Raw genomic sequence first — 26,693 nt, 5'->3', positions numbered from 1 at the left:
CACCTCTGAAACCTCTGCTTCAGAAATTAGGCTCCCACACAGCTGCCATGCGAGAACTGGCTTGGCTTCAGATCAGTCAAACATCTCCATCTTGCACTGCATGGCTGCAAATAATAATGCAGGCTGAAAAAGCAACTGCTGAGCAACATCTCTCTACTCATGAGATTTTTTTTTTATTACTTCTTAGAACTGTCCAAAAATGTCCATCCTACATAACTAAACCCACTTTAGTTTGTGATACATCGGAATTCTAATAATACCTTTTGTACCTTATATATACACCACAGTTTGAACATCCTAGAGCTGGCAGGCAGATGGAGTTTAACACGAACTATTCCATCAACAGATGCTACTACCACCGAGTTCTCTTTGCTCAGTCTGGGAATGAACTGATGGGCAAGGCAAGAAAACATGTTTTCTTACAGAGACACCATCTGCCAGCTTGAGAGGCTGCTGTCACCAGTGACTCAGGATAACTCATATAAGGAAAAACATTATTAATACCACTCTCAAGACAGCCCTGTTATTAACTACAAGTTGACTGTATTGTAACTATTGTCTAGCATCAAGACTATAGCAATAAGAAAATACTTAACTAATTAGTCTAAAAGGAAAATAACTGTAAACAAAACTACTTGAGAAAGGGCAGTTATTTATCTTGGGAACCTTTAAGTAACAAACCTGGGTTTAATCCTTCTTTACTATCATATTCTGTTAAGAATTGTTGCATGATATCAGACAGAGCTTTTCCAGTCATGGAAACTTACAGTTTCCACAAAACAACAAGAAAAAAAAGTTTTTGTTTATCGGAGCTTATAAAGAAAAGAAGGGATTATTGGATTGCCAGCAGCAGAGATGAGGAGTTCCCATGGATTGTTTTATAGTACAGGATGATGGGAGGTGTAGAGGTGTCCCAGCACATGCAGGGTACTAAGGGCCTGCTGGGCATGTGGCTCCTCTCATCAGATCATTAAAGGAAAAAAAGATGCTGATGGCAAGGCAACACCGGAGTGGAAGGTAGAACACCTCATTCCAAGTAAAACTCACTCCAGCTGGCAAGTGGCTTGCTCCTCTGTATCCCACCACAGGAAAGCATGTTATACTCTTGTCAAAACCTGGATTATCCCAGTGCAGACAGCAAGAGAGGAACCAGCAGGGAGGCTCTGCAGTGGTAATGAGTTCCACCTCTGATTCATGTGCTGGGATGCAGTGAGGTGCAAACAGCTGCATTCTCCACCTGCCAGCATGGGTAAACAGCTTGTCATGAAGCACAGCTATTTTCTGATTCAAATAAACCCACTATTTTCACTAAAATAAGGGTTAGTAATCCAATGGGTGTTACAAAATTGTGTTTTCTTGCAGCTGCAACACTCAACCAGAATCTGCAGCAATTTTCTGCATATCCCTGAGGCAGGCATGAAACAAAGCCTACAAAGCTTTGAGAATCAGCAAACTAGTGTTTTATAGTGACTCTGTAGCTTCCTAAAAGACTGTTATGCTTCTTACAGACCAAAAAAAATACCAGATTTGGTATGTTATGAATATCTCAAAGCAGTCCTGAAAAATTTCTGGACCAATCCCGGTCCTGCAAGGCAAGTCTCATGCATAGTGCTGGCATTCAGCAGAAGAGGAAAGAGAGGAAAAGAGCAGGCAGGCACAAAGAAGACAGGATGTGAACAGAGAAGACTCCTGGGACTGCTTTAAACACCTACAGCTCTGAAAAACAGCTTTCAGAGGGGAGTAATCTGAGCAATTGCTGACAGGCTGCCTGATGGTAACCCACAGAAAAGGTGCTTACCTCTGTAGGCATTGATATCTTCTTTGTGGTGACTGTTGACAGGACCCAAGGGAATGGCAGGGGAGGTTTAGGTTAGATATTAGGAAAAGGTTCTTCTCCCAGAGGGTGGTAGGACACCGACCAGGCTGCCCAGGGAATGATCACAGCCCCAAGGCTGCCAGAGCCCCAGGAGCGTTTGGACAATGCTCTCAGGCACAGGGTGTGACTCTTGGGACTGGCCTTGTGCACAGCAAGGAGCTGGGTCCTTGATCCTTGTAGGTCCCTCCAACTCAGAGTATTCGTGGAGCCTGTCCTGCCACGCACAGTCCATCCCTCTTCGTACAGGATGGCGGGAAGCAGAGCTGGCGCATGTTTAGAGAGATGAAATAAATCATAACCACCACGTTAAGTCATCAGAGAGCCCAGGAAGCATCTGAGAGCTGCTTTATCTTATGTGTAGTGAAGTAATTTGCACAACAGGTTGAAGACTTTTCCTCCTGCCTGCAAGCGGCTTTGAAGGCTGGGAGCTGGGTGCCAGCAGATCTGTCTGCAGGGCAGAGGGGGAGGCTGTGGCTCCCTCCCACACGCGCTGCAGATGTGGAGGCTGTCGCTGTGGCAACACTCCCCACAGGGACCCTGCTCACCGCCTGCAGCAACAGGCATGGGACACAGCACTTCTCATTAGCTCTTAAAATAAGCCTGCTTTGACTAAATTGCTGCAGCCATACCTCAGAAATTACTAACTGCCTAAATGCCACAACACGGAAGTGTCCCCACTCCATTCCTTGACTACTGCAATTACTAGATGATCAATCTTTTAAAAAATCCCAACAAACCAAATTCCCAACCTGCTCTCCTCCACCTGATGCTTTAAACCTATCTCCAATTCCCAGCAAAAACCTTGGAGCTCAGAATGCTGCACTCTAAAATGTGAGCAGATCTTACTGTACCTGAACTAAAATTCTGTGCAAGGAAGAAATACTGAAACATATCCACATTACAGCACTGAGGAATCTATGTCAAGGTGAACATAGCCCAGGAGCTTACTGCATGTGAAAGCTGCCAAAGTTACTAATTAGCTGACAGAATGAGGAAAAGTAGTTGATGCATGAACCAAGGCAGTAACTACAGAGACAGCAACGCCAGCCCTGAGATCTGCTGAAGAGTTCCATGGTGCAGATGGTCTTGTGAGTCAGAGGCCTTTCTGAAGCACATGAACCCTTCTTGTGCCAGAGAAGCCTGAGTTTACATAGATTACCTTAAACCTTCCTTCTTAACGCATTCAACATCCAAATCCAGGTAACAAACACTTCAGTTACACAAAACCATACAGCAATGCTACAGCAGAGGGCAAAGTAATTTAGCCTACCAGATACTTCAGCAAAAAACAATTATCTGCAAATAACTGCACTGTAGGGAAAAAACAAACCCCTGAGGCTTTGATTTAGAAAGTGTACCACAAGTCAAAGAGAGAGGTAACAACTACCTAGGTTTAGGCATGTCTTTTAATCCCACCAATTTCACTTCGATTAGAATGTTAATTTATACCCGTTGAACTTTTAAAGTGCTTTCCTGGACCCAGGCCAAAGGACATGAGTGCTGCTTGCACTGAAGAACCAGAGTATTTAATTCTAAACACTAATAATTAAAACAGTTAGAGCACTTCCTGAAGACAGTGCTGCAGTGAGAAAATGCCTTTCCATCACCATTCTCTTTTTAAAGAGGGTTCAGAAAGATAAAGTTTTCCTCTACACACTCTACTGCCACAGGCAGACTTTTGTCATACAATTTGGACAAGTCTGAGTGATTTAGGTCACTCAGAGAACTCTGTTAAAGGTATTAGCAAAAGCAGGTTTAGTATAAGTGTGCAAAAGGGTGGTGAGGCAGAATGGCAGGGCTCACTCTGGCAACTGCTACATGGATGATGCACACAGAGGAAAATCTGTCGAGAATCAATGTAGAATGATTTACACAGGCACCACGAGTGCCAAAGGCTAACAGAGGCCCTGCTGCTGAGTCACAGGGCTCAGAGCTGGGCAGGGGTTTATGCTTGAAGAATTTGGCACCACCTAACTGCTGACTATTTAACATTTGTGAAATGATTCCATTCCTATAAGTGCAGCAGGAATTTAATTCTAGATCTAAGATGGCAATATCCATACTATACTGCCCAGAGAGGATTTAAATCAATTCACACACACACAAGTACATACATGCATATACAAATATGTCCAAGGATACCTATTAAAGATCAAACACCTTTGCACCTCTCAAGAGGCAAGGGTTGAGCTTCGAGGAGCAAGGCTATCAGCCCAGGCCCAGATCTGTATATCTTCAGCTGAAGCTCATGATTCAGATTTCCCCTTTTCTGTTAAGGAAAATCTTTCCTCACATGTTTTGTTTCAATAAAGTTTTGGGCTCTTTAAGGCTGGAAGGCGTAGAAGAATGTAGCAACTACATATGCACATAGTACATAATTTTACGGACAACAATTTATTACCCAGTAAGAAAAAATAATAAGCTTTTATACAAATTAGGAAACTGACAAAGTATTAACTAAGGAGCGCACTCCTAGAGCATGTCTCAAGCTACAATCTGATTTAGAAGTCAACTACACAGAACAGTTAATGCAGGTAGATCTCATTCATTAATAGCTATGATGCTACTTAACATCCTGCAGAAGGAAAACAGAAATTCAAGCTCATGTTCAGATTACTTCAAGCATGGCTGTCATCCTGGAAATAGCTATATCCATGTACCTATATCCACCTTTCAGCACAGAGCAACCTAAAGATCCCAGATTTAGTTAAAGAAACATTAACATTCCCATCTCAAAAGTTTTATGGCCACACCAGGACATTGCCAGGCCACCAGATCGCAGCACTCTCCACTGCAGATTGAAACTGGCTAGTCTGCCTCAACAGCATTCACTTATCTTGTTTTTATGATGAGGATCTTAATGAAAGCAATTCTTCCTCTCAATATTACCAGTACAGGAAAGGCTACTACTCCTGTCTGAAAACTCCCTTACACCCCAATATTTTTTGCATTTTCAAGACTTTCAATGACCTAATAAACATCACTTTTCTCGTGATTCTTGTTTTAGCCCTCAGCACGTCTGTGAAACTGACCATACAATACCTTGCTTGCTGAGCAGGCACTTGCCCTCATCTTTCCAGATAGTGTTCTTCCAGAACATGAAGAATCAGGTATCAGATCAGCAAAAAATCTTAAAGAGTGTTATGTAAAAGAAAAATCAAAATAGAAACAATCCACCACAGTACGATTCTGTGACTTTGCTCCCTCTGATAATTGGAGGTTCTCTTAAAATCAAAAGTGATGTCAATTTGTTGGCTCTTCAGGTTCTGGGTTCCTTGTACAGATCTTAGCCCTCTCAGATGCTGCCTGACACTGGACATGTGGCAATCAGAGAGGGGAATGCAGTCAGAGCTGCTTTCTGGCTGCATCCCAGGCACTGGAACATCAGTGACCAATCCTAACACACGATGGCCAAAGAACAGCATAGGAAACTTGGAGCAGTTCAGATTTTTCTCTGTACCAAAGAACAAATAGTAGGTGGAAAAAAAAATTAGAAAGAATGCATTTTTCATTCCTAAATCTATTGGTCCAGTTTTGTCTCTTAAGGTATTAAAATTTTTCATCACAATCTCATTCCCAGCACCTACTCTAGACTCTCCAAGGGCCTTGTCCAGAAGTCTCCAAACTCCAGAAGATGGAGAGGCAGTGTGGAAGCCCCTCTGTTCAAGGATGCCACTCTGGTCTTTCCAAACACATCCCAGCTATTGCTGTTCAGAGAAGCTCAGGCTGTCAGAGAGGAAGAATTCCAGTTCAACAGTATCATCCGTTGTCTCTACTGGTACATTCTGCTTTTCCACAGTGGGTGAGTAATGCTGTACTTCGTGTCTTGGAGCAAACATCCTGGCAGTCCCATTGCAGGAACATGCCTCCAGATGTGTGGTGCTGTTTGAGCAAGCACAGTGTGGATGGCAAACACCTGGAGAGGAACTGGGTTGGCAATGACTAGGGATGTAGTATTCAGCTGCCTCTGGACTCGATTCCACTGGATCGTGAACAGGATAACCAGGCATGCAACATGTCTGGAGACAGTTCTTGGGTTTGAATCCAGGGTGAAGCCCTAATTTAGCAATAAGGGGCTTCCCAACATTAATCTCCTTTCTTTCGTCCATTGTATCTTCTATTCCTGAATACTCATAGTGCAAGCAAACAGTGAAGATTAAATGTTCCTGTAAAAGCAGAAAGAAGGGGAGAGAAAAAGTTATACTTCCTCTGCAAATAAACACTACAGGAAACGCTTCGGGAGGGTCCAGCCTCCTGGAGAAGCAGAGTGATCTCTTTAGGAGCTAGAGACACGATGGGCAGGCCTTGTTTCCTGACGTCCTCTTTTGGCCACTGCTTGTTCACTGAACAGTCTGTACTTCCAGAAGAACTTGTGTTACCTCAACTGCCAAAAGCCCCGAAGAAGAGATGCCAGGCTGTGTCTGGCACAGATGCTCACGACACAAACATACAGACACTTAGCAGTGCCCCAGTCTGCTGAAGAGAACCTTTCAAAAACCGCGTGCCCAGGAGCACAACACAACACAACACATGATACACAACACTTTCATCTCCTACTAATGGCTGTGTAAGAGGCAGCTCTGCTTCAGGACATGTTCCTCCTAAAAAGCACAGGAACACCCTCAGAGCATGCAATAGGTGATATGCACAAAAATAACCATCTTGGCCAAGCTCAGCATGGGCCTGGAAAATACAAAGGGCCTTGCACACTGGTTTCAGGATTGCATATGCATCAATTCCCTGCCTTTTACTTTTCAGCTGAAATTGAAGTCACTGAACTGTGTTATTATCCATTCTTTCCCTCCAAAGAACTTACCACAGTAACAATACGCAGCTGCCTCAACAGAACTGCAAAGCAGCATAAATAGTGTCAAATATCTGGGCAAACTTGTAATGAACAGTATATACTAACCCTTAGCTTTTGCAGTGAACTCAGCCTGGTGTAGAGGCAGTGTTTGGGAAGATCCTTTGAAACTAAATAGCTTCCAGTTTCCTCAGGAGTTCCTTTATTGGCCTCTTTAGGATCTACATCCAAGTCCTAAGAAAAAAAATAACTTAATTGATGATATAGAATTTGTAGATCATAAAATAGTATTTCTTTCAGTTTGATAAGTTAAAGCACTTTAGACCCATTTTATTATACAAGATGCAACTTGATATGAGTGGAGCAGAAAATTTTCAACTTCAGTGGAGCGAGATCATGAGACAGCAGCAGGAAGCACTTACAAGTGGGAAGTCTGTGATGTGGGCTCTGCAAGCTGTGATTTCAGGGGGCTTCTTAATTATCTGTGTATAGATTATCATGACATTGGAGAACTCTGCTGCAAACCCCAACTGAATCTGAACACCACACTGGAATTCAAGGGACATACTTTCTGGAAGCTCTGCCAATAAATAACACATTGGTACAGTCTAAATATAAATTTAGCATATGCAGTTTTCTTTTTCAATAATTTAACAAACAAGAATTAAGTGCTTGGGCTCAAATAAACATCTGCATCTCTGAGAGAGCCTTCCTATATGACAAGTGGTCTTAGAAATGCTATCCCTGACCCTCTGCCCCAACGGTCAAAGAAATTTGAAGATGTACTCCAACAGGTTTAGGTGAAAAAGGTAAAAACAGGTCTTAAACCCCACTGGCCTTCTTAAATGGCTAGGAAACCTGGAACTCATCTCAGTCTTATTTTAGTTTTCTTAGTTGTCTGCATTGAAAACTTCTTTTAATCATGCACATTTACTATACAGTTCACCTGGCTATTTTAAGTGTTGACTTTAGAATGAGATCAGTGACATCTTACAAATGTCACTGCTAGACAAGCAGTTCTGAGAGACTGTCCCAGAAGACAGACAACCCCTAAGTCTCCCCTCCAAGGTCTGAGTGGTCTTAAATGTACTGAATATGCATGAATTCTACATGTCACCTTGTTCATTACTATCTCATGTAAGGATAAGCCCCAACCCAAAAACTTCCAACTGAACATAGTAATGAAAATGTAGCTATAGCCTTGCACTTCTTCCATTTGCACTCAGCAGTGCCTGCCCTCCCTCCACCCATCACGGCAGCAGGGCCATCTGAAAGCAGACTGTACTGTACCATGAGCCTTGGCCCACTGCAGGTTCCGTGCCAGGCACTCTGCAGAAGATGTGCTTTGCTGAACAGGATCAGTTAATGCCCTTTTCTCTGACAAGCTGCTGCGGATCTCCAGGGCTTGCTTGCCTTTGGTAAGGGGACACTTGCCCATATCTAAAAACAAGATGCAGAGAGGTTCTTTTAAAATTAGTGCTGCTGCAATTCAGACTGAATTAAGTACCTTCCTGCAATGTGTGGTTACTGTGGTTATGGCAGAGCCAGCACATCCATCAAGAGCTGCAGTTTTACAGGTGCTCCTTGCTCAGCTCTTCCTTCCCTGAAGGCCAAAGCAGCTCTGCAGAGCCCCAAGGGGTTGCATGCAGCCTGGCCAACATTGTCCCATTCCTCAGAGCCAGTCCAAGCAGATCACAGCTCTGACTGGGTAAGGTCCTAATTAGAGTGGCTAATTTCAAGAATGTGAGTAATTCCATTGGAGGAGATTATTGTAAAGAACTGGGGGCAAGGGGAGTATTTTAGGTTTAGATACAAGGGTGCAATATTGATTATTTAACAGCATCACTAATGACCTATGTGTCAGGAGAGAGAACAAAACTTGGAAAGTTTGCAGATGATTAAAAATCAAGAGGAGTGGCTGATCCCCCACAAGACTGTACTGCTCTTGGGAGGGTCCTGGACAGGCTGTGGAATTGAGCAGAGAGGAATGTCATCAAGTCCAGTAACAGGGAACACCAAGTTCTGCTCCCAAGCAGGAAAAATCCCTTGCAGAGGCCCATGAAGGGCCCTGACTCACCGGGACACAGATCTGCAGGAAAGGACCTGCTTGGGGACCTAGTGGTCACCAAGCTGACCATGAGCCAGCACTGCACTCTGGTGGCACAGGCACAGCAAGAGCCACGGAGCCAGCAGGCTACAGCCTTTTCCATGGAACACTTAATGGGAACAATCCTCTGGCACTGTCTGCACAGAACCTGTGTACTCCCTGGCATCCAACACCTGCGAATACTCCCAGGGCTTGTCACGCTGCCTGACCAGTCAATCTTTCCCTGCATTCCTGAACAGAACACAAAGCTCTGTGACCTGCAGCTGCCCCAGGCTGCCGCACCCAGGGCAGATGCACCTACACGCACCAGTCTGACACTGTTCTGTGCTTGGAGCAGGTGTCTGCACAGAAGCAGTATGCTTTCCCTCCACACTTTTCACTTTAGTGCTTCTCCCATCAAAAATACAATCACTGAGCCAGGCAAATTCACACAGTGCACTGCTCTTTTTACTGCACTTAGAGAACAAATCATTATCATTGCTATAGCACCCTGAGGCAAGGAGGATTACGTTAATTGTTTAAATGAACATGCAAACGACTGGACTACCACATGCAGCTGGCACCACAGACAGAAGAGCAGTTTTGTGGATGGACAATTCAAAGCTCCATGCTGAAAGATACTCAGAACAAATAAGGTTCACTGAAGAGGAAAGTATAAAACTGAGCACTATTAAAGAGGCTGAGCATCAGGAATGTTGTTCATATGCTGCCCAGTAGCACCTGGTATCTGAACAAAGCACAACAAGAAATATTTAATTCGTGTAACACATTCACCATGAGAGGAAAGACACGGAAGCAAAGTTGTTTTCAGTAATGCAGACTGAAGAGACAGTTAGTGCAGTAAGCTGGAGTTCACCTTCTGCAACCTCATCAAGCAGAACAGTGACCTTCTTGTCTTCTAACAAACGGTCCTTCAGGAACTTCATGAAGATTCCATTGGCCAACCCCAGCTGCTGAATTTCATAAGCTTCTGCTCCCTGGCACCTGTGAGATCATCAGCATCAGTCAAGGAAAAAACACTGAAAAACCTGCAGGATTAAAAGTAAATTTATACTGGGAATGGGGAAAGAAACCCTACAATTTGAAAACCAGGCTGTGTCCAAGGCCAACCTGCTCTTCATGTTCCCTTGCAAGCAGCTGATGGAAGTTTCTCTTAAAAATGACACCACAGACTAGACCTGTTCATCAAACTGCTCATATGAGGAGTTTAAATTTCTTATTGACAATTTTAGTAAAGCTCCTGACTACTTCTATTCAGCAGTTTTTGCACTTGAAAAGTGACCAAGGTTACTGGCCCACAGCACAATTCTGAAAAAGATCAGCTATAAAATCTCAGTCATTTCTGTGGCACAGAAGAATAACTTCCTTACGTTGCATATCCAAAAACAATGTTGGCTGTAACCTTCAGAGCATCCAAGATAAGAATCGTGTCATCATATTCATTTCTGTAATAAATGGAAACACAAGAAAGTAAAACAGTAATTTGAGAACTCATAATGGCAACAAAATCAAAACACAAAACAGAGTTCAGAACCAGTAATTTGTTTCACTCCTCTGAGTCTGTAATGAATCCTGACTGCTCAAATACAAAAGCCAGCACCATCAACACTCTGCCTGAGGGCAGTGTAAAGACAGAGGCACCAGGCATTACCCAGAGAAGAGCTTGCTGTACTAACCAGTAGAGTCTGGCTGCAATCTCTGCAAAACACAGTTCTGGTATCTACCCATTTTACCTTATTTCAAAAATACCATGTTTTTTAAAAAGTCTCTTTTCCCCACCAAACATGGCGTTGTTAGTACAAAGCTTACGTAGATGGATTTTCTATTTGGACAGCAGATTGTGAAGCTGAATTGGGTCATGGGCATTTCATTAGCAAAGAAGTTTGGAGGCTCCACAGATACTGAAGCGCCAGCAACTTTCTGTTATGAAACATTCCCCAGAGACCAATTGCCAGAAGTGCTGACTGAAGAGCTGATTGCAAGTTCAAGTTTAATGATCATAGTAGTATCTCAACATGGAAAGAACACAGTACTTTGTGTAGAAAAAAATCCCATAAATCAGTTGGTTTTTAACCTCTAAATAAAGATACAACATCCTCAGTATAGAAGCAAAATCCATGGCTCTCAGGAATTCTAAAATAAGCACGTCATTTGAGCCCTTCTGTTAAGTTAACATGCCTTTGATCGCAGGGCTTTCCTTCCTCCCTGTAACGAAGAAGATGGATAATAATCCCAGGGGAAAGGGTCCTGTTTCTTCTTTAAGATGCCAAATTTTACTTTTATCTGATCAGTCTGTTTATAACGTCTAAAAAACAGCAGCAGAAAAGAAATAAATGTCATTGAAATCAGGAGGCAGGTATGTACCCATGGGGACAAAGTCTAACCACCAGGTTCACATCTCTATCCAAGGCCATGGGCACAAGTCTGGGTGAATCCTAGCGATGCTAAAAGCACTCAGCTGCAGGCTGTGAATCCTCAGAACCATGGACTTTGCAGTACCGTGAATTTTCAGCCTAAAGAGTTGTCACGTGCAGGAGGCCCAGCGTTCTGTGAGGAGCCCAGAGAGCAGAGGCCAGCTCGCTCCCGGGTGCCGGGGGTACCTTTTGCGACACATGTCCAGCAGGAACACGTTGAGCCCCGTGCGCTTCTCCTGCATCCGCCGCAGGATGTTCTGCACACACAGGCAGTTGGCTGAGCGGTACGGGTTCGGGGCGTCAACAGGAACCATGAAACTGTTCCCGTAGTTTTCGTAGCCATGGCCAGCATAGTACAACAAACCTGAGTTCAAAACAGGTGCGACAGTGAGCAGGGCATCAGAGACTTCTGTCCATTTCAAAAGGGGCCAAAACTGCAATGCTGACTGTGGGCCAGGGAGCTCACTGAAGTCACTCCAAGCCAGAATTACATCATCTCCACAATACACCAACACAATAAATTAAAAGAAGCACAAAAATCACACATGCAATAGAATCAGTTAGACATTTGCATAAACACACAAAGTTAAATACTCTTAAAATGCTCTAATAGCTATAACCTCTAACAGAGACGGCCTGTTATGTGTAATTCACAGACAGGAACAAGGAGATGTGCCAACCATAAAACATCTTCTCCTCATGTGCAATTACTAAGCTCTGAGCAGCACTAAGTCTGCAGCTTATAGACAGAAAAAAAAAATAATGCTGAAGAGTTTGGTGGGACTCCAGAGGACATCCCCATTACCGACTACCAACAGCTCATGTTCAGTTGATTGCAGCTATATCTCCTAGTCACAGACTCATGACTCTTCTGGGTCTACTAAACAAACTCTTTGCATGCTTATCTACCCAGAAATTATTATCCTGCCATCATGTCCCTCATGTGTCACCGCACAACAGTCTACAACACTTTAAGATTTAGAATCTTCAATAAAACAAAGTTTTTCTCAACCCCGAGAAAGGGAACTGCAAGCTAGGACTTAGATATTCCTTATATGAATAAAAATGTCCAATATTAAAGTCATTTAAATTTGCATGAAGATTAGATAACTTAGAATCAATAATCTCTACTGCCATAAAATGCAGTTACCAGACGCTTGTATGATTTAATTGAATTTTCCTATTGCCTATTCCCAGTACTGGTTTTCCTTAATGATGCAAATTCCACCTTCTAAAAAGATTTTTTATTTACCTAGTCAAAGCAGTCTGTGGGTCAGATCTGCAATTAGAGTACAGTGCTCAGCTGAATAAAAGTCAACAGAAATCTGACAATTTATGCTGGTTGGAGATACCATATTCTTATGTTGTTATTCTTACTAACATCTGCTGAAACATTTAAGTCACTACAACACTGGCAGATTCAGACAGAACCCAAAATAAGCCTCACCCTAACATACTAGCTCATGGAGGCAGGCATGCTAGATGTTTTCACCTTTTCAGTACACATAGCTACAAGAAACGAAAATACGAGGGCTACCTGAGCCTGGTGAGCTTCAAGAGAGCTAAAAATGGTATAAAGTGCAACTGCATAACCTTGTGTCTAGGCCCTAGGCTAAAAAGAAAGTCTTCATGTGATTTCCAGAGCTCCGATCTGGACTGAAATCAGGGTTATATTTAAGATTCTCTGTATCTGAGCATATATTCTGTAAGTAATTGGACTGACTGACCACATTCCTTTTCTATCCTTGGCAGATGATTGTGCTACGTGCCAAGTACCTGCAACAGCTAATATGTTGAGCTCAAGATCAGAAATAAATCTGCACATACCTGGGGTAAGTGGAGTAAACATATTTGGAGGGCCTCAACAGGGACACACACAACAATTTTAAGTAGGCTCAAGTTCCTCAGAGACGTCAGCATTTAACTGATATCTGCCTCTCTCCCCTCAGTCCCTCTCATTTAAAAAGAAAGCAGCCTAAATATTTTTAGCCTTTCAAACACATGGGTCAGTGCTTTTACCCTGTGTGGAATACAATGTTAATTGCAACCCACATTTAGAACAGCACAGACTAAGACAGCAGAGGAGACAGTCATCGTCACTTTGTTTACTACCCCTGCTCTTAAGGACCAGCATCTGAAATGCCACTTTCCTGGCAGCAAGCCAGAATTACACAACCTAGTAAGCATCAGGTTTATATGTAGCAGGGACTAAGCAGCAGTAGTCATTATGTCTCTTCTATTTGAAGCTATGCCCACTAGAAAAGGCAATAAATCATTACCTATTTGTGCTCTGACAGCATCTTTTATAGGCTTTAAGCCATTCATAGCCACTATGCAGAAAGAACAAAACTAATCCTTTAAACAGAAGTAGTTATTGCCACACACCACCTAAAACTGTTCTGCTTACCTTTTGTATCAACTGGCTGGAAAAGTATAACTGCAAAAATATGCCATGTAAGAGTTTTCATATGGTGCTGCTGAGAAATTAAAGCCTTTCAGTACTTTATTTGCTACATTCATGTCCACAATTAGGGAGAAAAATTGAAAAGGTGCAAAAATCTCAAAGCTCACCCAAATAGATAAGGCCATCTATTTCCCAGGGAATAATAAAAGCAAACTGGTCTCAAAAGCCTCATGTTCCTGCCAGACTGAGGCTTCGTGTCAGGCAGGTTTTGGCTCAGATATAAATGCCCAAATGTCAGAGCAGGCAGTTCTGCACAGAGAGAGCATCAGGTAACACATCCGTAAAAAAAGTCATGCTAAGAAATAAGCTGACCTTGTGTTCCAAAAAGGGATCAAATAATGTTTTCTCAAATGGATTTTTACTACAGGAATTCTGCAATCCAAAAAATAGGGACCTGGGAAAATATTTTGCTCTCTGTCCTAAATAATTTCTGGAGTTTTCTATACAATCTTAGCAAATACAATCTTAGAAAAATGACAAAATAATGGCAGTCAGTGAAAACGTAAGAACTTTCCTTACACTCCAAACCAGATCACTCTTGGCCTTTTCCATGCAAGGCTTTTACTCCATACATCAATTCCATCATGCTCTCCCCCACTTCTGCCTTGTGCTTTGCAGCCCAAAATCAAATCTAAGCAAGCAAAGTACTATCAAACAAAATAAAAGCCTGCAGTGCAGTTTTAGGTGTGGTTACAGAATGAAGTTCAAACATCTGATCTGTTGTAAAAGTAAAGGAACAACAGCATTTTAACCAAAGTCAGAGAGTATGCTGGTGGGTGCCTTTAACTTATTCTTCCCATTCTACATATATGATATTTACCCTGAAGGTTGTTTAGGTGAGGCAAATAGCAGATGTTTGCTACTTGATACATACAAAATGGACCTACTTCAGAAGGGATGCACGTGTCCTTACCATAAACTCCTTTGTCCAGGAGAAGTAAAAATTCATCCACTGCATTTCGCATCTCAGACTCAGTAAGATCCAGCAAAGACACAACTTTGAAATCCAGCTGCCTTAGCAAACTGGTCAATTCATAGACATCTACCATTGGAGCCTTGAGCTGGGGATGATTCCAGTAGCTCATGTTTCCTATTAACAGAGCCACCTTGTCTGTGGCTGCCAAGACACAGAGAGAAAAAAAAGTCACATTTATATATTCCATGGATTCAACACCTTTAAATTTAAAGTTTTCCAAAGTGAAAAGGGTATCAATCTCACTTCAGGCACAATATTTTATCTGATTTTACAAGTCATCCCACATCAACAACACAGCTCAACTCTCTTTTCAGCCTGAAGGAAAAAATCACCTGCGTGAGAGGGGAACACTTACACCCCCTCACACTAATGAACCTGAAAGAGCCATAAAATTCTGACAGAGGCCAGCAGCCTTTCCATCTGGTTAAGTATCAACAGGACAACATGCCTGACCACTCAAGTCTACAGTGCAAATTTAAGAACATGATTTAAAAAACCCAGCAACTATTCATCAAATGACATGTGCTATCCACCTCATTATGAGCTTCAGTTCAGCACCAAAGCATCCACAGGACGGAATGGGGAGGGCTGCAAGCATTTCCTCAGCAGACAGGATAGCAATGCTTTCCATCACATCATCCCAATAGCACTGGCTCCAAGGGTTCAAAGGAATGCAGGAACACACTGGCTAAGGCCTGGCACAGCAATCTGAAGCAGTAAGCTGAAACAGCCCCTATTGAGAAGCTGCAAACGCTTCACAGGGTCACTAACAGCACTGGTGCCCTTGGCACAGTTTACTTCTGAAAGGGCAAACAAGCATTCTAAAAGGACTACACAAATATCCACAGATCTCCCTCCTTGGAGCTCTCTATTTGCCCCATGGGTCTTGCACTGGCAGTATCAGTAGCAGCAAAATCTGCATCCTAGATGTCAAATGCATACAGTCATTTCAGTACAAAACTACTTACCCACAGGTCTGTGACTTGATTCTTCTTGTGGGTCTGTTTGAAATAAAGAGAAGTGTGTCAGTGACTACAGAAAATGAACTGCATCTTCCCCACAGCCACAGTCTAATAGCACTGCTTTCTCTAACACTTTGCTGGTTTAATGCAGGAAAAAGCCCTCTTTGTTTTGGTGGGGTTTGGGGGTGTTTTGTTGGTATTGTTGTTTTTGTTTAGATGATTTCCTTCACCCTCTTCCAGCAAACAATCCTGACTGGATGTGAATAGCTAATTCTATAGATTAAGAAAGAATAGATGCTGAATCTCACAAACTGCACATTGGCATTTTCAGTGACATCTGACCAGTTCATCCTCTCCAAACAAAATGCAACATGCCAGGTGGGACATGTTTAGCAGGGATTCCCATCTGAGTGTGAAAATGCTTTTATTCTGTACTTCGCAGAGGGGTGGCAAAGCCAGTGCTGTGCCAAGAGAAACAGTGAGCAGTGTGCCGAAGCGGCTCACCTGGATAACACGACACCGTATGACAGAGAAGCCCTTCAGTGGTTGAAACTGAGGCTGGGCAAACATAAACATATTTGATATCTAACCCAGGAAACTATCTTTGGGAGTTGAGGCTTTGGGAAAACTGTATGAGGGATAATCCCCTCTGGAGCTACACCTCTACACTAACCACCTAACAGGCTTCAGATCACATTGGCTGACTCCAACATGATTGGAAGAAATATGCCACTCAACAGGAGTGATAGCCAGACACCTCAGATCTTTTTCACTTTAAGTAGCAATGTGCTAAAACTGGGAGCCCCAAGAAACCCCAGACAAGAAAGATAATTCCCTTTGTATCTGTGTATGTATATGTGCAGCCTTGGGCTATTTTACAAACAGCACCCCTGTGATTCTCTATATGCTTCAAGTTCAATCTCTTGGAACTAGAAAGCTGTGCTGCTGTTAAGGTGATACCAGCTGCTATTCAATTCTCAGTTACAGGTACATCCAAATACTGTAAAGTTCATACTGCAACCCAGCAAGCCTTCAGTGTAACATAAAATGAAGATGCCAAGTTAAAGTTTTTCAAAACTTATCACTTACCTGATTCCTGAAGATCACTTAAATCTTCTGTGAAGGAAAACACCAACAAAATAATAGTTTAAACAAGAAGCAGAAACCCCATTTTATTAGCAAAAATATAAGTGCCATGCTATTATTAAACAAAGCTGAACATAGAAAACAAACTACATTTCTGAAATACTTTTGGCTTTGCATTTATGCAAATCAAACCTTTTGCGCTTATTCCACACAGAGAAGAGAAAATCCTACAGCAATACATTAAGCTGTGCTAGACACAGCATTGCAGTACAGTAAATGTAAAAACAAAGGGGGAGACAGTTAAGACACCTCAATCCCACAGGCATGCAAGTAGGTTGAGGGAAAAAGGAACAAGGTATCAGAATCTGAAGAACAGATGCTTGAAGGGCTGAAAAAAAGCAACATCCTGAGCAAAAAATCTGATTTTGGGAAGCCATGTGTATTCAGAAAGACTTCAGACACAATCTTCAAACATCCTAAGTTACCAGGGGTTTCACCTCTTTATTCTGAAAACACTGGAAAGCAGAGAAAAGAAAATTAACATCTCTGAAGCAGCAGTGCTCTCTGGGAGCAGCCTTGCACCACTGTACCAAATCCCCTCTCAGAGTCTGTGCTGCAGACTCTGAGATGCTCAGCAGGGAGGGATGGCACCAACATTTCAGTCACAAGACACTTCTCCTCCCTGTTGCAACAATGCAAAGGAGAATAAAAATCATCCTAAGGAAGTTGCTACAAACACTTCTGCAGACATGGAGCTGGCATTGGAACTAGCTCTAGCCAGCTCTCCAAGATCACCCAGGTTCCTGAACATCTCCAGATTTTCTTGCTAGGATGTTGCCTCCTGAGCCTCACCAGAGAAATCTCCAGATCACTTGAATACCACAAAAGAAGGAAGTAGCCTATTTTTTCTCCTGTGAGATCTAGATCATGGTGTCCAGGCAAAGAAGAGAGAAGCACATGCAGGAGGATTGTTGCATCATCCTTCACTGTTTTAAACCCAGGTTTGCCTGAAAACCCACATATGCCTTTCAGCAACACACTCAACAACCTGTCACTCCCATCACCAATTTTTAAAACTACAATTAGAGGTTTACCTTACCTTCTGTGCACTCCACTGCTACAGCTTTCCTTCCTTGTGTTTTAAGGAGGGGAAAAAATTGGAAGATGAGCTCTCAGTTATGAGAGTTAGCACACGAGGTGGAAGACAAAGGGCACTGTCAAGCTGCTGTGCAATGTGGCTTCACTTTACAGCAGCGTAAATGTGCATTGGCCATAACACTGTACAGTAATGATTCCTGAAACCCAGGAGTACTACACTAGGGTATTGCTTAGGTGAGGAAGTCCTCTTCAGTTCACTGCAAATACACAGCACTGAAATTGATTCATTCTACTTGAAATGAACAATCATTCATTCATTCTACTTGAAATGAACAATCATTCATTCATTCTACTTGAAATGAACAATCATTCATTCATTCTACTTGAAATGAACAATCAGTCTAACCTCTGATTGCTGAAGGACTCCATGTAACAGAGTTCATATCCCCAGCAAAGGTTAAAGTGGTTTTGAGTTGTCAAAAAGCATAAATCAGCTAGCAATCTGCTAACATGCCTCATACATGCTGGCAGGGCCAAAAAGGGACAGCAGTTGTGTGCTGGTTACCATAAAACCCCAAAACTCTAAAATGCCATTTGCTGGATGCAAGCACAGGTGTTTTAACAAATAGATAAACTAAAAATATAGAAGGCATGTACTTGTCTTAATACTGAAAGCTTCAAAAATAAATTTTAGTGATGTGGAAAAAATGGACAAAGGAGCTGACCTGTATGAAACAGAAGAACTCCTTACCTATAATGACTTGTACTTTGTTGCTGTCTTCGTCCTCCCGGTCATTGAACACATGACACCAGTACGTTCCTTGATGTCCCACATCCACATACGTTACCTATGCAAGCATCACCACAATCATCCCAACAGACCTCCAAGAAATACCTGCATCAGGTATTTAAGCCTTGCATCTAAGCCCCACAGGCAAAAAAGAGTTAAAAAACTAAAAGCAGCACTTCATCTGAAGTTACCAAGGTTCTGGAGAAATTATTTTCTTCAAGGCAACTTTCTGCGGTAAGCTCAAAGTGGTTAACATTTGCTCCCAAGTGTGACCCATTGTAGTAACTTACTGTGTAGACATTTTTGCTCCCATTTGCCAAAGGAAATCCATTTCTGAACCATTGGTAATGAGGAATTGGGTTTCCAACAGCTCCACATTCTAGTACCAAAGCATCCCCCACAGTCAGGTTTTGTGGCCGAGGCTGATTACAAATGCACAACTTGTTTTCAGGCAAACCTGTTAAGAGCCCTTAAAAAAAGGAAAAGGAAGTACCAAGAAAAGGAAGTGTGAGACAACCTAAGCACAGCAACAGGGACCCCAGTGCCTGGAGGAAGCAGGAAGGCACTTTGAGAAGGTGTTGGTGCCACTCACCGCAAGGCGGATCCTGAAGCTCGCAGACTTCAAGGCGCGCCCACCGACTGAACACGAAAGAAGATTCGCTGTTCACGCGGCAGATGTAAAAGCCAGAATCCTTTACACTCACTGGACTCAAAACCAGTTCTGGAGAATTACCATGGGGAACCTGCATCACAGGTGAACCAAAAGTCCTTCAATTTCAATTGGTTTAATCTTAACCAGGATCAAGCATTATAATACTTATTTCCAAGTCCTTAACACCATCTTCAACTCCTTCACTTACTGGTAGGCCGAGACAACTGAACTTACAGCTTCCTTTCTGCCCCATTCCACATTCACAGCCCCCAGGAATGAAGTGGTGTGAACACAAGGAATCGCAGTTTTGTTTTAGCACATTTGTAGGATCATCCAGCATTTCTTAAACTTTATGAGTTTTATGAATATTTACAGCAATCTTCTCTCATTGTGAATAAGAGTCTTAAAAAAAGGACAATCCAAAATCATGTTTTATGTTTCATTTTCACTATTTAAAAACCTGCATTCTCTATGAACTCTTACCTCTCTTTCCTGCTTGAACCACTGGTATTGCACAAATGGGTGTCCTGTTGCCCAGCAGCACAGCTTGACGACCTGACCAGAGAGCACTGCTTGAGAGTCTGGCTGTACAACGATCTTTACACCTAGGAAAGTTATGAAGAAATACAAGCCCATAATTTATATTTGCATTTAAACTGCCCTTGGAGCACAGAACATTTCTGACATTAAATATACTTGAAAATAATTTGTTTGTACTGTGTATACACACAGCTCCAATTAGTTAGATTACTTTAGGACATTCAAAATTGTCTTCCACTACACAAAATCCATGCTCAAATTGATCAGTACTCGATGAAGCTCATAAAAGATTTAAAGTATATCATTAATGCATTTTAATTTTAAAGGAAATTATGTGTCTCATGGTATCACAGATGCCTTTTTGGAAAGATATTCTCAGTTTTAAATGCTTGCTCACTCCCAACAATTTCTTTAAGCTGTTCAGATTAAAGCCCAGCCTGAGGGAATCAAAGCAGTCAGAGTTTAAGTCCAACAGAGCACATTTTCCTGCTATTCCTTATGCACTCTTTTGAGCTGAATCTTTGGTTTCAGCTTTAAGCCTCTGCCTCCTGCAGAACACAGGGCTGAGGTTTTCTGCAAGGTCAAATTTTCTACTGCCAAGCTTAACTGCCAGGAGAGCAACTCTGACACCACTCTGATATGAAGCAGTTATTTTCTCAACCTAAACCATTCCAGATCTTACTACAGGATGATCCCAAAACCAAATCCACTGGAGACAAAACCCCAGTCAGCAAACTGAATGACAACACCCAGCCAAGTCTGAGTCTGCAACAGCACTGCATGAAAGCTTGGCTCACATTTAACCTCAGAATCAGATCAGCCAATAACCTCAGTAATCATCTGCATCCCAACTACCAGAATGAAAGCACTAAAGATGATTTTGGTTACTGTAGAGGGCTACCTTGAGTGTTGCCAGTCTAAAATCCAGGGCTGCAGTAAAAGCACAGCTCAGAACTGACCTGAATGGCTGAGACACCGGAGAGCCTCTGTGTGCTCCAGGGCCTGCAGGGACTCCGTCAGCTCCAGCACAGTGCAGCCCCGATCCCCCAGCAGCTTCAGGAGACTCCAGCTGGGACTGCCTTCCGGCTCCAGCACCTGCAGGGAGCACTGCTCCACGTCCAGAGGGCTGTGGAATAATGGGACAGAGACACGGCACACGCCTTCTCAGTACCTCTTCCTCGGAAAGGACCTGGGTAAACAATCACTTGTAGATAAATAAAAATATTTTTAAAAACAGAGATGGGAAATTCCTAGCTGATTTGGACATATTTACAGCATTTCCTTCAAGTTTCAGGAGTTCAGAGGTTATTCAGTGATACTTCCACAGACAGAAACTGGTATTAGTGAGCTCGATGGTAAAAGAGATGCATGTACCTCACAATTCTCAGCAAATGTACTTCTATTTTTCACTTTTAAAGTGTCAGCAGAAAAAGTAGTACAGCACCTTTCATTTCCATGAGCCTAATTCAGAAGCCGTAGAGAGTGAGTCAGACTCTTAACTTCAAAGAACAGGAAGACTGATTTTAAAGTTGTTGTAAACAAGTGACTGCTGGAGCCCAGCCTAACACACCGACTGTACAGTGCAGTTAACTGTGTCTGAACTTTATAGAGTCAACTTTGGTATCATTGTCATCACGCACTTTCAATCACAGCCGATTCAATCAACACAAATAAAGAAACAATGACAGCTACCTAAAGAGAATACAAGGTTACGTATGTCCACTAAAAAGATTCATCAACGTTTCCTTCCTTAAATCACAGCGCCACGCAAGCCTGGGGGCGAGCTACCTTCAGTATGTGGTGATACCGTCACTTACCAAGCGGACTTTCAGTGTTTTAGGGGATTAGAGAGACAAACGCGCCCCGCCGCCCGCGCTCACCTCAGCCGCACCGTGCCGCGGCTCCCCGCGCGCTGCGCCAGCTCCCGCCAGCCCTTGCCGGGCGCCGCGCGGTCCAGCAGCTCGCTGAGCCTGCGGAGCAGCGGCCCGGCCAGGCGGCTGAGGGGCAGCGGCCCCGCCGCGCCGCGCTCCATGGCTGCTCGCCGGGGCGGTGCCGCCGCCCGGAAGGAAGCGCCGCGTGGGGAGTGCAGGCAGCGTGGGATGGGGCGGTGAGCGGGATCCGGCTGAGGGGAGAGCGGGCACCGCGCCCTGAGGGAGCCCGGCCCTGAGGGGGGCACCGCGCCCTGAGGGAGCCCGGCCCTGAGGGGGGCACCGCGCCCTGAGGGGGGCACCGCGCCCTGAGGGAGGCCGACCCTGAGGGGGGCACCGCGCCCTGAGGGAGCCCGGCCCTGAGGGGGGCACCGCGCTCCGGGTACGTCCCGTCGGACACCGAGAGGGAACAGACTGGGTGCGGTTGTACCCATGTTGAAATGTGAGTGTCTAGTATCCGACTTCGAGGGCGAGACCTCCTGCGGGGTCTCCACCTGGTGCTGAGAAGGTCGAACGTGGCTTTAGAGCCGGGCCTGGGGCATAAACCAGACAAAGCCCCCAGAACACTGCGGGCCGGGGTCTCGCTTTGAGGAGAAGCAGCTTTATCCAACTGCAGCCAGTACAACCATCATCACAACTCCTCTCTTCTCATTGTCACAACTTTCCCCAGCCTGCTGCCACTGTCGAAGCACGCAGTGTAAGGCACCTTGCGTCCTTATCGAGGGAGAAGAGGGGCTGCTCGCGAAGAGCCTCCCAAGGAGATGTTCCCTTGAGTGATGGTCATCCCTGCAAATGGACAGATGATCTGAGGTGAATTCTCACCTCTCTGTTGTCATTACAGTACAAAGGCTCTATTATTACATTGCAAGGGTTGCATATTGCCAGAGATTCGTACCTGCTTGATGTTACTTGTAGGCAACTCCTCTAGGCACTGACTCTTCATTGTCCTTGTAGCAGCCAACTGACTACAGCTCCCCCCAATCCACTCTTTTATAACCTTCTGCTTATTGGCTACAGGTGTGTCCTGTTAGCATCAGACCTGCTCCTCAGCTTCAGTAATTAACCAGCTGCAACTCATTAGGGGATAGAATTACATTCTATACCACTTTCATTTACCCATACTGTATCCCCCTACACTCCGGTATTGCAACTTGCTCAAAGTGGACTCAAAGTGTCTAAGGAGGTAATTTTACGAACATTTTTAATCAGTGATCAAGCGTTCAGGTAGCTCAGAGAGGTGGTAGATGCCCCATCATTAGAAGTGTGCAGGATCAGGTTGGACGAGGCTTGGAGCAACTTAGTGTGGTGGAAGGTGTTTCTGCTCATGACTATATGACCCTTAAAGGTCCCTTCCAACCCAAACTGTTCCGATTTGAGTGTGGCTGCCTCTCGTTTCTGTGGGGGTTATTTTGACTGTTAGGCTCTCAATATCCTTATTGTTATTTCTGGATGAATGTGGCTGCAAGTGCTGTATTTACTGCTGAAGAGCTGTTTCCTATCTGTATAGATAACACTGGGATCAAGAAATATTTAGCACAGTAGTATCTTGTAACCAGTTTTAGCTGCATGTCCTTCAAAATGCTTAAGAAAAAACTTGGCACAAAAAGCTGCTTTTCAGCCTTTCCAGATCCCTTGAGCTCAGGGCAGTTTGTGCAATTCATTCCAATTTGCCCTGTGTGAGTCTTGTCTCCTTCGGTACCAAGAGTGGAAATAGTTTCTTACTACAGGATTTGCTTATTTGCCTTTGACGGATGAGAATCATTAGGTGAATTTCTGTGTAGAGATTATGAAAAGTTCACTGTCCACCTTTGATTTCCTCAGCCTGCTTGTTAGGTAGGCACTGTGGATTTTCTCATGCCTAGCAGTGCTTAACTTCCAGCAAGAAATTCCCAATGGGTCTAGGAGAGCAGTTAGGCACGTGCTTAAAAAAACAATCCGGTGCTTTGTTATGAAAAGCTAAGGCAAACACTTCCTCTGTCTCGAGGCCATTAGGAAATTCCTACGGACTTCTATGGAAGTAGGATGTGCCCTCTCCTCACTGCCAACTCCCTGTCTGGCAGAGGTTTTCCCAGGAAGGGCCATCTGCTGCATGTAATGAAATCGTCTCTCTTAAAAGTCAAACTGTTCAGTGATCAGACTCCCTACCCCGAGGTCACACTCCAAACACCAGCGAAGCCGTCGGGCTGGCTTGCAGCTCCCGACAACGCGCACAAATTCAGCCTCCTTTGTCTCCAGCAGGGAAGCCCAGCCCAGGACCAGCCTACCCCAGAACATCCACAAACAGCTCGAGGGTAAGTGAGGGGTCGGGGTGTTTGGACTTCGAAAATTATTTTTCTGCTTTTTTTTCTCCTGTGGGCAAATAGATGTGAATCATAAAAGTCTAATATAGGAAGAAGAGCAAGTTAGTTTTATTACCAAAGCACTACATAGATACAGTGATTTACGCACTGCATGGATATAGTGATTTATCCTGCTATTGACCAGGAAATGGGATTTGTTATTTCCTTCTGCTAAAGAAGAGCCATTTTTGTTTATCCTGATAAATTTGGGTTTTTTTAAACATGTTGCATTTATAATTCTGCTCACTGTTTCTGAAACTGCACTCTGCTACTATTTCCACCAAGTCTCATTAAGACAAAATTGCAAAAATTGTACAAAAGCAAGCTTCCTTCTCTAAAGAGCGTGTAAGTGATACTAGGTATCCTGAAAAACAAATTTATTAATTCTAAATGTTTATTGCATGGTCTAATACTCATTAGATAAAAAGTTCCTCCATTCTTGAGAAAAGGGTCTGGTCACTTGGTAGTAATTGACGATTCTCAGGCTTCATTAATTGCTCAGTCTGGCAGGGTCAGATGCTTGACAGATGTTAAAAATAGATTAAGACAGATCAGTGTTAAGAGTTGTGCTGTGATTGCTTATTTTAATTACTCTATATTAAGGTGTTTGTTTGACCTGTGCAGAGCCAGTCATTTATTATTCTATTTAGCTGATGAATTATGGCTGAGGTGTTTTTATAGTGTGGGGCTGTCTACAGTGGGTACTGCACTAATCAAAATGTTGTCAAAAAGCCTTGGATATTGGCAGCTGAAGAACTGCAATGTATCACAGAATTTTTGGCAAGGGCATATTTTCCAGACATCTGCTTTTTGAACAGCCAGAACTTCACTCATGTTTTTCTTACCTAGACCTAGTTAATCCAACAAATAATGTGATAACTGGTTTTGATAATACAGCGTTTCTGTGGTTTGGTTTCTGACACTGTGCACTCTTTGACAAGTATGCTGCTCGAGGTGTTCCATTTGGTTGTGGTATCTCAAAGGACTTGGAAAAGAATAATGTGGTTATTTGTATTTGAGACAGCACTGAACCAGGCAGAACTCCTCTGAGGTGAAGAAACAAGCAGTAAATGCATCATTGTAAATCTGTGCACCCATGGGTTGTCATTACTACCCCATCAAATGTTACACTCTGTAGTAGGCTCAGTGCTGTACAAATCGTCACTATAGCCCTGTGGTGAGTAGAGTTCACAAAGTTACACTGAATCTGGAATTCTGGTTTCTGTTCTTTCGGAGGTTGTAACTTTTACAAGGTAACAGTTTAAGAATGCAACCATGATCACAACACGTTTGGAAAATGTTTTTATGGTGTTCCAAGTTGGAGAGCTTGTATAGACCAGGAATGGCGGATCAGAAATTTCATGTGGAACTAGATTCCATTAGTACTTACAGATACACTGAGCTTAAAAGATTCCCAATGTCAGTGTTGATGAAACTTTGAACCAAAAACTTTTGAAATCTTTGATTTCTGTTAAAGGAAAAGTTTAAATAGAGAACATCAGGAAAACCATTTAAACATAGCAAAACATTCATGGCAACCTTTCTGGAAAGACAAAGTTATATGTTCCAGACCATAAGTATATTGTATGTATTTCCATACAGGGCATATAACACCTCATTTAAGAAATACAAATTGGTGTGTAATGTCTGTGTTAATTGTATAACTGGAAAGTCTTATGTTTTGTTTTACTTTGGAAGAAGAAAAATGTAACATTTCAAAAGACCTCTGTTGAGAGGTGCCCTGCATGAGGAGTAAAAAAATATGTATGTTCCCAGATACAAAACAGTTGGCAGGGTAGGAATGGTGGTTGGATGCAATTATACCTGTTGACTTCTTAGAGGAGCTAAATAAAACATATGCCAAGTTCTGTAGGAAGCTAAAGACATTTGAGGGACATTCCAGGGGAATGGCAATGGAAGTAGCATTAACCCTGGAGCATAGCAGCATTTAGGCAGGACACTCCAATTTCACAGGTGACAGGTTTTTGTGTTATACATATGGTACTGTAGTTGGTCAGTCTTGTGATCCTGTGGTTAGTGGAGATTTCTTTCTTTCTTTCTTTCTTTCTTTCTTTCTTTCTTTCTTTCTTTCTTTCTTTCTTTCTTTCTTTCTTTCTTTCTTTCTTTCTTTCTTTCTTTCTCTCTTTCTCTCTTTCTCTCTTTCTCTCTTTCTCTCTTTCTCTCTTTCTCTCTTTCTCTCTTTCTCTCTTTCTCTCTTTCTCTCTTTCTCTCTTTCTCTCTTTCTCTCTTTCTCTCTCTTTCTCTTTCTCTCTCTTTCTCTCTCTCTCTTTCTTTCTTTCTCTTTCTTTCTCTCTTTCTTTCTTTCTTTCTTTCTTTCTTTCTCTCTCTCTTTCTTTCTTTCTTTCTTTCTCTCTCTCTCTCTTTCTCTCTCTCTCTCTTTCTCTCTCTCTTTCTCTCTCTCTTTCTCTCTCCTCTTTCTCTCCTCTCTTCCTTCCTTCCTTCCTTCCTTCCTTCCTTCCTTCCTTCCTTCCTTCCTTCCTTCCTTCCTTCCTTCCTTCCTTCCTTCCTTCCTTCCTTCCTTCCTTCCTTCCTTCCTTCCTTCCTTCCTTCCTTCCTTCCTTCCTTCCTTCCTTCCTTCCTTCCTTCCTTCCTTCCTTCCTTCCTTCCTTCCTTCCTTCCCTACTTTCTTTCTTTCT

General features: G+C 43.1%; 3 protein-coding genes across 3 annotated transcripts in view; 1 reads left to right on the top strand and 2 right to left on the bottom strand.

Annotated features, from left to right (window-relative positions):
- The window catches only part of ZNF532 (zinc finger protein 532), a 42,841-nt gene extending 37,876 nt beyond the window's left edge, over positions 1 to 4,965 (bottom strand). Inside the window, exon 1 of the mRNA XM_058044513.1 lies at positions 4,919 to 4,965. The gene's annotated coding sequence lies outside the window, so the exon portion shown is untranslated. The remainder of the gene's footprint in view (positions 1 to 4,918) is intronic.
- Positions 4,966 to 5,574: 609 nt separating this feature from the next.
- Positions 5,575 to 21,801, bottom strand: MALT1 (MALT1 paracaspase). The gene is made up of 17 exons (XM_058044516.1): positions 21,650 to 21,801; positions 20,729 to 20,895; positions 19,713 to 19,834; positions 19,170 to 19,320; positions 18,868 to 19,046; positions 18,539 to 18,635; positions 17,789 to 17,821; positions 16,693 to 16,719; positions 15,610 to 15,642; positions 14,579 to 14,782; positions 11,388 to 11,565; positions 10,158 to 10,232; positions 9,644 to 9,771; positions 7,971 to 8,120; positions 7,103 to 7,260; positions 6,789 to 6,914; positions 5,575 to 6,042 (listed from the first exon to the last, which is right to left on the bottom strand). The coding sequence occupies exons 1-17, from the start codon at positions 21,799 to 21,801 to the stop codon at positions 5,578 to 5,580; spliced, it is 2,445 nt and encodes an 814-aa protein (XP_057900499.1). The 3' UTR covers positions 5,575 to 5,577.
- A 328-nt stretch (positions 21,802 to 22,129) lies between these two features.
- Positions 22,130 to 26,693, top strand: part of ALPK2 (alpha kinase 2) — a 28,392-nt gene continuing 23,828 nt past the window's right edge. The window contains exons 1-2 of the mRNA XM_058044590.1: positions 22,130 to 22,194; positions 22,715 to 22,752. Coding sequence (XP_057900573.1) covers positions 22,130 to 22,194; positions 22,715 to 22,752 — 103 coding nt within the window. The remainder of the gene's footprint in view (positions 22,195 to 22,714; positions 22,753 to 26,693) is intronic.

Source organism: Melospiza georgiana, chromosome Z, assembly GCF_028018845.1.
Source record: "Melospiza georgiana isolate bMelGeo1 chromosome Z, bMelGeo1.pri, whole genome shotgun sequence".
NCBI classification, from domain to species: Eukaryota; Metazoa; Chordata; class Aves; order Passeriformes; family Passerellidae; genus Melospiza; species Melospiza georgiana.
Note: the sequence above shows the minus strand (reverse complement) of the source record. Positions and strands in the feature narration are given on the sequence as shown.

Excerpts from the sequence above, each read along its gene's own strand:
- MALT1 (XM_058044516.1), bottom strand. The coding sequence starts at position 21,801 with ATGGAGCGCGGCGCGGCGGGGCCGCTGCCCCTCAGCCGCCTGGCCGGG. Across the intron at positions 11,566-14,578 it reads CCTGGACAAAGGAGTTTATG|GTTTGTTGTACTATGCTGGC; the intron begins GTAAGGACACGT and ends TTTTGAACTCAG. Across the intron at positions 6,043-6,788 it reads GTTCACTGCAAAAGCTAAGG|GAACATTTAATCTTCACTGT; the intron begins GTTAGTATATAC and ends CTGCTTTTACAG.